A 12,036-nucleotide genomic window follows, 5' to 3' on the forward strand; every position below is an offset into this window, starting at 1 on the left:
TTTTAAGAATTCAAATGCCAGAAAGCTCTACATTTGAACAATCATAACCAAAAGATCACAAATGTCGATTAACATGACCGAAGGCATATATATTAGGTTCAAATATAAGAAAACCAAGTCTGAAATGTCATCCATTCAACAAAAATATAAATTTGACATAGTTTAACCTGAAAAAACCTAGAACATAATAGTCGCTGCCATGAGATTTTTCATTCCCAAGCTCGGAGATAGACTAGGGTAAAAAGGTATCCAACTACTGCTGTCGGACTTCAGCTTTCTTCTTCTGCCAAAGCCTGTCAAGAGCACTGTCAGCATCACCCTGCAAAGTTGAACAAACGAATCAGCAGCTGACTAAGATGCAACTAAATATTTTGATAAAGAACAGTGGGAATAAACAAAATATGTTAATATAGAATTCAATTTCCTTATCACCCATCAACTAGACACATTCAAAATGAACAACTTTTAAATGCATCTTTCAAGACCTTGTTCCAATACACAGACGACCAAACATACTTGGAGCCATCAATGGGAGGATATTGATATTCGAGGACCTATACTTTGGGGTGACAATGCCCACTCAGCCTCAGCCCCCCCCCCGGGTGGTATATTGTCTCTTCTAGGTCTTCAAACACGAGTTATTGACTACCATATGCAGTTTTAGTATTAGCAACTAGGATGTGATCGGAAACATTCTTAAAACCAATGTTTTCTCAAATGAACTTGCAAAGTGAAATGAGTAATAATATACCCTTAAAACATATCACAAGTGTTAACACGAAAATGCAACCACGAGCATATCACTAACAAAGCAAGATACTGAATTATGCCTTTTACCAGGATATGAACAATAAACATGAGTACTAAGCATAAACGTATAACAATAAAATCCAATCATAAACATCACAAGCATTAATAATGAACATCAACAAGAATAGACCTAACACGAGCCTGAAACAATGAACGAACCTGGGCACGGACAAATCCACAAAGAGCAAAAGTGGAGAATGTGCCAGTGTATCTGCCAAGCTCATCCAAGTGTCCCACGTTGATTTGGACGGAAGCGTGATCCTTAGAGGTGATGAGCCTGTTAGTGGCGGAACTGCAACAACAATAACAACGAACTACATATAAAGCTTCCTACATAAACAATATCGTAAGAACATAAACATGACGAAGCAAATAAAAATACCACTTCCTGGGGATGTAAAGATCCATGTTTTGACCCTCTTCGTTCTGCATCTTGGCCGATTGCTTAAAGGAACTAACACAAAGCTAAAATCACCTAATGAAGTTTATGTTCATCAAAAAAATGCAACCAAAAAAAAAAAAGAATCTAACTAGATTTTCAACTTGAATCTTCTCTAGATAAAATACTAATTCCCAATTCTAGAAAGAACTTCTCTAGATAAAATACTAATTTCCAATACTAGAAAGAATCAAACAAACATGTAGAAAAGTTTAGAAACACAAAAATCAAGGAAGAAAAAGAGGCGTACCTGGTAGAGGAAAAAGAGGGTCGCAGTTGCTCTGGGGTTTAGGTTTTTTGTTTTGGGGGCGCTTTATAGGTTGAGGAAAAGAAACCCTAATTTCTTTTTTAATTATTTGGTCAATAATACCAAGCGAAAAATGGATGGGTGGAGATTAGCATGGCCTATTATGACCCAAGAGCAAGCGGATTTATTTCAACATTGGCCCAATGCGTAGAATCCATTTAAATTTTTATCTATTTTAGCTTTTAAATTTATATTATTTGTCAAATCAAATCACCTCAAAATAGATAAAAAAGTTAACATCAGTTAACTTTTTTGATGCGACATCCACGTGACAATTCACATGTATGTTGTGTTAGTAATTAATTAATATTTTAAAAAATTAAAAGATATTAAAAAATTATGATTTCATACCTTTTTTAAAAAAATTGATAATTTTTTATTCTTTTAAATTTTAAAAATTAAGTAATTGCTAACGTGACATCCACATGTATCCCACAATAACAAAGTTAACAAATGTCAACTTTTCCATCTATTTTGAGATAATTTGACAAATAGCACTAGTTTAAGGGCTAAAAGAGGTAAAAAAATTTAAATGGAGGGTTAAAATGACTTTTTTGTAAAGTTGGAGGGCCAAATAAGTCATTATTCCATATAAATATATGTCTAATTACAATGTAAATATAATAGGAGGTCCTTAAACTATGTCCTCTGTTTGAGTTAGGTACCTTTTTTTTTTAGGTCGAACTAAATACCTAAACTTTATCCTACAGTCGAAGTTGACCCGTGTTGTTAAAAAAATTTTGTTCCAGTCGATCAAAAAGTGTCATATGATGCTTTCTGATTGACTTTGGCTTTTCCTTAATGGAATGTAACGATAAGTGTCGATTTCAATTATGGAATAAAGTTTAGGTACTCGTTTCGACCAAAAAAATGTTTAGGTACATAACTCAAACAAATGGTCAATTTCAATTATAGAATAAAGTTTAGGCACCGATTTTGACCAAAAAAATATTTAGGTACCTAATTCAAACAAATGGCATAGTTTAAGGGACTTTTAACATCCCGAAAACCTCTTTAGTCGTAAATAATATGTGATAGATTCTTAGTGAAATAAGATAAAAGTAAAGGTCATGGGATACCAAACGAAGTTGAATCAAAAAGTATGACATGACGTATTAATTTAAGGTAGGGACTAATTTATAAAAATATGAAAGTTTTGTGGCCTTAATGTAAATATTCAAAATTTATAGGGTCAAAATATAAATATGGAAAATTTAAAGGACCAAAAGTATAAATACCTCAGATGTGGAAAGGACTAAAGGGTAAAATAAATTGGTAAATGAAGATTAAATTGAAAAAGTGGGAAAATAAAAAGGACTAAACTGTAGTTTTATCAAAAGTGATAAATGACACAAAAGTGAATATTGAGAGATTACAAGGGCAAAATGGTATTTTCTCAATCAAGCTTTATCATGAATTACCATGATAATAATTTATGAACATTAGGTGTTGAAATATAATTGGTAGAGTATTTTATTATAAGATGTTTTAATATTTTAATTAATTAAATTAAAAGATATATTTGTATAAAAGTATGAAGAAATTCCACTAATGGAAGTATGAAAATATTTCTTCATACTGTCACCACCACTATTAAAATGGAGAGAAGTTCTCCTTTTTCTTACAATTTAGTCATTTGTCATTAAATCTCACTATTTCACCCAAAATTCTTAGAAATTTCCATAGGTATTAAAGAGGAAAGATGAAGTCTAGATCCGAGAGAGTATATTCCATAAATTAGAAGGAAAAAATTAGTAGATGGAAGTGAAGAAATTAGAAGAAAAGAGAAAGATAGTGGTGAAGATGAGAAAGAAACTGAAAAGAAGCAAAAGAGAAAATATTATTGTCAAAAGATGTAAGTTTTGATATTAGCTTTACTTATATCTCTAATAGTTGAGTTAAACAGTGAAATGCGTGATATGTGAATTTTAAGTGAAATGGTAGGAATAAAAAGTATTTGATGAAGAATATGTAGAAACACCAAATTTCAAGTAAAAAAAAAGAAATATGATTTGTATTATTAGAAGTTTCAAGGTAAAAGAAATGAATATGATATCAACATATAAATCTAAATGACTAAATTGAATAGTAATCAAAAGTATAATGATTATGTATGTTTAAATGAAAGTTAATGCAAAGAACCATGGAAAAATAAATATTATCACTAAAGCAGTTTTTGGATAGCAGCAGTAACTTAACTTTAAAAATCCACCAAAAATTATAAAAGATTAGTTAAATGATGAACCAAATATGAAATTAAATTTTAACGAATCTAGTTTTGTAAGAAAGAAACGTTGTAATATATTGAATGAGATATATGCACTTCAGTGAGAAAATGTCAAATGAATTTCGAAATCCTCTATTCTTAATTTGAAAAATCATTAAAAATTGTACAAAAATAGTTAGGAGATGAACTATATATGTATATATTAATGAGTCTAACATCAAGAGAAATAAATTTCAATGTTATAAGAATTTTGTACGGAAAGATAAATAATATTTAGTAGAGAAGGGTTAAAACTGCCTAGCAGCATAACAAGATTTGAAGAAAAACTTATATTAATCTACTTTGAACTAAATTCTGAAAAAATTATGGCAAAAGTTTCATTGAGTCTAGTTTCAAAAATAACAAGTGCATTTTAATTTCGATTTTAGTATGCCAATATATAAATAATTTAGTGATTACTACTCAAGTAGACAACCTTGTTAAGAGTATATATGCAATTAGTGAAAAATAATAATATTAAATATAGGCCTATCATACTAAAAGTAAAAGATTATCATAGCTATATATATACAAGTACATATAAGACATTGAATGGAGAGGAGTGTAACACCCCTCACTGGATTCGAGCTACAAGACGCCACATTCATTGCTAGAGCAACTTCAATCAAGTACACAGTAAAACAATCATTCTCACATGCAATTCAATATCAAACACATTCAATTCATATTAATCAATAAATTTCGAGTCTTAATCAAGTTTACAAAAACTCAATATCATTTCGACGCCAAACTAGGACCTAACTAAAAGTTTTCAAAGTATAACAGTTGGGTGTTGAGATTTCCAAAGCTTGGTATCATGACTTTGAAGACAATAACCAAACTTTCCAATTTGAGAACCAAATTGCAAAGTTTTCAAAATATAACCAGGTTGATATTGTAACATTGAGGGTATAGTTTCGCGACGATGGAAACAGATCACTAAGTTCTTATTTTTCCAAAGCTTCTAACATAGCATATTAACCAACCTTTGGCCCCAAGGCCCTAAACTAAAATTTCATGAAATTTTCAAACTTTACCTATGTCAAACCACTTAGAAAAATACCATTTCAATTTCATTGTAACTACTTATGAACACATATACATATTCATAACTTATAAACATTATGCATAACCAACTATCAATATTAGGTCACATTTCTCAAGCATGCTACAAGTTACAAATGTTCTTACACATTTCCTTCTCATTCATCAATCAAGCTATTGGAAAATGTGCCCATATTGTACTAAACATGTAACTGTTTTCTATTTATTTGAACGATGAATAAATAAATAAAGTTAATTTCACATTTAACTATCATGTCTTTTGTATTTTTCATATTTTGTATGCATAGCAAAATTACGACAAGCAAATGTTAGCTCGTTGATTGTTTAAGTTCAAATTGATGATAAGTGGCATTGTAAGAACATTTACATTGCGAGAAAGACAACTTATTTCAATAGATAATCTAAATAAGTCTATAATCTGATAAAAAAATCAAAGTGAGCATTTGATTCAAATATTGAGAAAGATTATTATGCCGTCTGAGGCTGGAGTTTTAGGGTGAGCGGTGGCTTTGACAGTAGAAAAGATCGCGGAGGACAAGATTTTATTATTAAAGGAAGAGATGGTTCAACTTTCAATGAAGAGTTCGGTGGTTTCTCCTCCAGAGAAGCCAACATTGGTGGGTATGGTCTGTACAAAGAAAACTCATAATCCAGATAGTTTGCGGCCTCAACTGAAAAGCATATGGAAATTGAAGAAGAAATTTGAGATCCAAGTTGCTGGGCAAAATTTGTTTCTAATTTACTTTGAAGCAGAAGAAGATTTGGAGATGATTCTAGAGGGTAGAACTTGGTTATTCAAGAAACAATTAATTCTTTTTGACAGACTTCAGGAACCAATTGAAAGGAGTAAGATTTGGTTGGCAACACCCCCATTTTGGTTAAAAGTGGGTCGTTGTTCACCATAATGTGATCAGAAAGGTCTTATGCATGCGGTTGGTTCTACTTTCAGAGGGGTTCTTAGATCAGAAGTTAAAAGAGATTATTGCCGAATAAGAATAATATTGGATGTACAAAATTTGCCAGGTTTCTACTTTGGTTGTAGACGAATTGTTTATATTTTGAGAGATTGTTGCTTTGTTACTGAAAAAATTAAAAATTTACCCGATGATGAGGTTCCCTTCTCTTTGGCCTTAAAAGCTGAGTTGAATTTTGTGGGAAAATTGGCATTATCACTCGACCTTGCTGAGAAGAAACGTATGGAATAATGTTCTTACCTAGGAGAGAAGGAGTCACGGGTTTTTACTATTGATGATGGAAAACCAGTCGTTCTTAGAGCGATGATAGAAGAAAAGATTTCAAGTGGGAAGGGTAGTGACAGAAAAAAAGATGTTTGAATTAGAGAAGGACGTTCTCTTGAGGGAACGCGAATTTTGGGATTGAGATTAGAGTAAAAAGTTGGATAAAAAAGAAGCTCTGGCTGATAAGAAGTCTGATGTTGTTGGCATGGAATATGATAGTTTGGAGATAGAAAGTGGGCCTGATTTAATTTTAAAAGAGGCAAAGAGAAGTATAATTCTAGTGAGGAGATTCGAACTGCTCAATCAAGGAAGAGTTGGAAGCACATTCCTTATGCTATGAAAATCTTGGCATCGATAATAAGGAAGGACACGAGGAAAAGAAAAGGTGAATGGGGTCAGTCTACAGGGGTGGATGGGGACGAACAGGTAGGGCGAAAGAGAGGAAAATTTGGGGTGATTATGGTAATGGTTAGTGAAGATGGTTGTGAAGTAGAGTTTTCTTCTAAGGAGGTTGGTTTTACATCTGAGTATATATTGACGGCTGCTAGAGGGTATGTTGATCGGTCAAAATGAAAACCTTTTACTAGAATGTCCGTGGGCTAAGGAACCTATGGGCAGTGCGCAGGCTTCGACAGATGCTGAGGTCGCATAAACCCCATATGGTCTTCTTGATGGAGACAAGAATTGATAATAAAAAAAATAGAGTTAGTTCGTTGGGGACGTGGTTTCACATAAATTTTTGGAGTGAGTGCAGTATGAAGTAAATAGGGGTTGTGTCTTGCTTGGAATGAGGATATCCAAGTCCAGTTGAGAAATTTTTCAAGTTCTTTTATTGATGTGCAAATTTGTTGCTCTGATGTTAGTGTTGATTGGTGATTTACTGGTTTTTATGGTTCACGTATGAGTCAAATAAGGTGGATTCTTGGAATGATTTATAAAAGTTAAGATTAGACAAGTAGCTACTATGGTTAATATATGGTGATTTTAATGAGATATTATATGTTCATGAGAAGAGAGGTGGGCTTCCGATGGATGAACAACGTATGGAACAGTTTTGTAATGCTTTAGAAGATTGTGAATTGTTTGATTCGATGGGCTTCCGATGGATGAACAACGTATGGAACAGTTTTGTAATGCTTTAGAAGATTGTGAATTGTTTGATTCGATTATTTGGGTCGTTGGTACACCTAAGAGAAGGGAAATTTAGTAGAGAACAACATCAGTGAGAGATTGGATAGAGGAGTGGCAAATGTCAAATGGATGGAATGTTTTCCCACAACATCTATTCGGTATTTAACTAATTCTTATCATTATCCTTTGTTAAATCATTCTGCAATTCAATCGGCGTAGGTGAGACCCAAATTTTTCAAGTTTGAAGCTTGGTGGATTTTAGAGCCATCATTTGATGCAGAGGTCATGGAAATTTGAGGTCAGTCTTCGAGATCTCTTTCTTCCAAATTAGATAGTCTTCACCTTAGCTTTTAAAATTGAGCTCAAAAGAAAAGATATGAGTATTTTGGTAGAAAGAATGAATTGATGTGGCGTCTGAAAGAGCTTTTGGATGTTGACCATGATGATGACGTTTTAGGAGAAATTGTTGATATTCAAGTTGCTTTAAATTGGGAGATAAAGAAGGATGAGAGGTTCTGGAAGCAAATGGCAAGGGTGAATTGGTTAAAGTGCAGATATAGGAACACAGCTTATTTCCATAAGTGTACATCTTAGAGAAAGAGGATTAATGGTATTAAGGTGTTGGAAAATAGGGACGGGAGTTTGGTTACTGATCATGCTCAGATGGCACAAGTCAAATCAAGGTATTTTAAGGATCTTTTTACTTCATCACGCAGTTTAGAGGATATATCCCACATTTTTTTAGGGGGTGGATGGATGTATAATAGATGAGGTTAACTCATATTTGAATAAGCCTTTTACTGTGAAAGAGTTTTTTGAAGCCTTAAAGGGAATGGGTCCAACGAAGGCTCCGGGTAGATTGGTTCTCCGATAATATTTTTTCAGAAGTGTTGGCACATTGTGAGGAATAAGGTTAGTAATTTTTTTCCTTAAGGTTCTTAATAATGGGATAACCTTGAACTAGTTAAATGCTACGAGTATTATCTTAAAACTGAAAATTACTAACCCAACAACAATGGTTAATTTTCGGCCTATTAGTCTATGTAATGTTATGTATGAAATAATTGCTAAAGCTATTGCTAACCATTTTAGCAAGTGGTTAGATAAGTGCATAAGCAAAGCCCAAAGCACTTTTGTACCAGGTAGGTTAATTTTAGATAATGTGTTAGTTGCATATGAACTTTTGCATACATTCAATCAAAAGTGGATTAGCAAAAAAAGACTTATGGCGTTGAAATTGGACATGAGCATGGTGGAATGGGTTTTCTTGAGTAGTATGATGGAGAGGATAAGCTTTTCGATGTCATGGATAAATTTAGCCATGAAGTGTATAACAATAGTTTCATACTCGGTTAATCTAAATGGATGAGAGGGGCCTTTTTTCCAACCATCATGAGGCTTGCAGCAAGGGGACCCTCTTGGCCATTTTCTTTTTTCTTATTTACAGTGAAGGATTATCCTCCCTTATGAGGCTTACGAAGCATGATGGACTCTCTCGAAGGGCTAGGGCTAAGATGAATGGGCCATATATAACTTATCTATTGTTTGCAGATGGTTGCATTTTATTTGGTGAAGCTACTCCTAGGGGAGCTAAGGTACTAAAGGATATCTTGAATGAGTACAAGTTGAATTCGAGACAATTCATTAATTTTGATAAGTCTACAGTATTTTTTAGTACCAATACAATCACAGCAGTTCAGGGATAAATTACGAAGGAGTTCGGAGTTCGGATGTCTAATAATTCGAAAGGGTATCTAAGCCTAGCCAATTTGGTAGGAAGATAGAAAAAGGCCTCGTTCCAATTGCTGAAGGATCGGATGAAGAAGAAAATTAAAAACTAGAGTACACAATTTCTATCGCAGGGTGGTAAGGAAGTTTTTATTAAAGCAGTTTTTCAAGCTATCCCTACTTATACTATGGCTTGCTTTCTCCTTCCTAAATCTTTTTGTGATGAGATGGAGAGTATTGTGACTAGGTTTTGGTGACAAAAAGCTCACAGTAAAAGAGGTATTCATTGGTGTGAATGGGGGAAATTATGTGTCCCCAAAAATGAAAGGGGTTTAGGGTTTAGAAATTTTGCTAGATTTAATATGGCTTTGTTGGCTAAACAAGGTTGTCGTCTTATTACTAGACTTAATACTTTGTTATCACAATATTTAAAGGGGAAATGCTACCCTACTAGTGATTTTCTTTGTTCATATTTAAATGTTGTTGCTTCTTACACTTGAAGAAGTATTTGGGCTGCTAAAAAAGTTCTTAAGGATGGGCTATGTTGGCACATAAGAACAGGGGATAGGGTGCCTATTTGCAATCATGCATGGATCCCTGGTTCTTTAAATTTTAATTTGATTCATCCAATTATTAATAGTCGCTTGGAGTTAGTAGCAGACATTATTGATAGTGACAAAGAGAATGGAAGAGAGAAGTAATTTTCAATACCTTTGTTGTTGAGGACGCAGAACGTATTGTTCGAATCCCTTTGGCACATTTTCTCCACGATGATGAGTTGGTTTGGAGTTGCGATCAGTCAGAAGAGTTCTCCATAAAAGGAGTGTATAAACTATTACAATCTAGGAATTCTAGCCCTAATTTAAATAATTTGCAAACCCCATCTACTATTTCCTACAATAAGCTATGGAAGCTAGGTCTACATACAAAATTAAGATTATTATCTGGCGCATTTCAGATAATTTTGTTCCAACTATATGGAATTTAGCGTGGAAGCATTTGGCTCCGAGCTTTGCTGGAGTAGAAACCTTGAAGCATGTGTTTTGCCAATGTCCTGTATCAGTAGGTGTTTGGGGGTTAATAGGTATTCAATGTGTTCTGTCTGATCAGGTGCGTGAGTGTAGGGAATGGATTACTTGGGTGTTCAAAACTAGATCGATAGTTCAATGCCGTCTATTTTGCTGCACCTTATAGTTCCTGTGGACTGAGAGGAATAAAAGAATCAATGAAAAAATAGTCAAAACCAATAGTGAAATAACTAGATTTATTACATAGTTCATTATTGAAATAGATAGATGCAAAGAGCAGAGTACTACCAGTATTAGAAGGGCAGAGGGTTGGGTTCCACCACCATCAGAGGTGTACAAAGCCAATTTTGATGTAGCTTTCGATCAAGTAAACTCCAGATTTGGCTCTCGGGTGGTCATCCAGAATTCAATGGGTCAAGTTTTAGCCTCTACGGCAGTGTTGCATGCAAATGTCATCTCTACATTCGCTGCAGAGGCTCTTGTATGTTCGGATGCACTAAGAGCGTGCGAAGGATTAGGTTTGAGAAAGGTTATTGTAGAGGGGGATTCCCTCACAGTCATAAAAAAAAATGCACATCAGTCCTTAACGACAAATAAGTTATAAGCCTATTTATCAGAGATGTTATGTTAGTGAGTAAGTTTAGCAAAATCCAGTTTCAGCACTCGTTTTGGAATACAAATAAATTACCAGATCGATTAGCTACAGAAAGCTTAAAGAGGGATGAGAAGTTTTACCTTCTGGGTTCAGTGTCGAGTTTTATGAAGGCGATTCAAGTCGATTAATCCATCAGAAAACTTGACTGATTCGAAAAATCCATGGATAGTACAGGTTTCTTCCTCGAGGTGATAAGTTTCATGAGAAAACATGGTGAATCTAGCAAATCTGGAGAATAAAGTAGATAAATAGTTTTGTGATAATAGGAAATGAGAACCGTCTGGGTAAAGTTGTTGCAGATTTTGGGTGTGACGGGCTATTCGATTTTCAAGGGAGTAGGTAATTAATGTTAGTTATTGTTAAGTCCGTTTCTTTTTGGTTTCCTTTTATTTCTTTCTGTTGCTTTGGGCTTGAGTTTTTTTTGTTAGTTTGCTATATAAGTCCTTACTTTGAATTAATAAAAGCCTTGCTCCTGTTTTATTTAAAAAATAATAATTTAATTTTTATCTTGTAGATAAATATTCTATTGATTTAATAATATTTAATATTAAATTTAATCTAATATTTATCTTGATAAGTATTATATTAATTAAATATTAAAATAATTAAGTTTAACCATAGTCGAACTCTATAAACTCTCTCTATATAAAGAGAGTCTTGGATTATTATTTCACACACTCGAATTCAAGAGAAAGTTGTAAAGAGAAAATTATCTAAATATATTATTTCAAAAAATTTCTAGAGATATTTTTCTTATTTATAACTTGGCCCAAAAGTTTTGAGAAATTGTGAAATTACCTCACTAGTATTTTTTGTTAAAATTTTTCTAATTCAAAGCAAGCCCACACTCGGTAGACGTGAGCTTGAAGATAGTGGAGAAGACTACTCGGTCGAAACATTAATCCTAGACGAATAAAAAATGTATAATTTTGGTTAAGTGTTTATTAGTTTAGATATCACAACCAAGTTCTTGTTTTGGAAATAACTTTTAAAACTCTGGTTTTTTCCTAATTTTATTTTCCACTACGTTTTCCAAACCTAATTTTCCAACACAAGCAAGCTATCAATCCTACATTATTTCATATCAATTCATATGCCATACACATTTCAAGCATATCAATCAAATTATACCATTTCAACTGGGCATCATCAATGTCAAATCATGCATAATATACTCATTTACCATAAGCAACATAACATACCAAGTTATTCAATTCTCCACAACTTATATCTTAGGATAACATCAAAACACCTTATATGTCACAACCCTAGACTCAAAATAATCACATAACTACTGATTAAGTGATAGGATAATGCGAACTTTAGAACGATCCCACTTGGCGTGTTCCGCAAGGTGAAGATCTACAAG

The 12,036-nt window shown here is 33.3% G+C and overlaps 1 protein-coding gene across 3 annotated transcripts; it reads right to left on the bottom strand.

The window, feature by feature from the left end:
- LOC108470977 (40S ribosomal protein S21-like) lies at positions 1-1,629 on the bottom strand. Of its 3 annotated transcripts, none has more exons than XM_017772521.2 (4): positions 1,500-1,629; positions 1,193-1,285; positions 970-1,102; positions 1-319 (listed from the first exon to the last, which is right to left on the bottom strand). In XM_017772521.2, exons 2-4 carry the CDS (start codon positions 1,240-1,242, stop codon positions 254-256), a joined length of 249 nt encoding a protein of 82 aa, XP_017628010.1. In that variant the 5' UTR covers positions 1,243-1,285; positions 1,500-1,629; the 3' UTR covers positions 1-253. The 3 variants fall into 3 exon arrangements, with proteins under 3 accessions (XP_017628010.1, XP_017628011.1, XP_017628013.1); XM_017772522.2 differs by having other exon boundaries at positions 1,193-1,264; positions 1,500-1,609; XM_017772524.2 differs by having other exon boundaries at positions 1,193-1,275; positions 1,500-1,556.
- Positions 1,630-12,036: the final 10,407 nt, after the last annotated feature.

Source organism: Gossypium arboreum, chromosome 11, assembly GCF_025698485.1.
Source record: "Gossypium arboreum isolate Shixiya-1 chromosome 11, ASM2569848v2, whole genome shotgun sequence".
NCBI lineage: Eukaryota > Viridiplantae > Streptophyta > Magnoliopsida > Malvales > Malvaceae > Gossypium > Gossypium arboreum.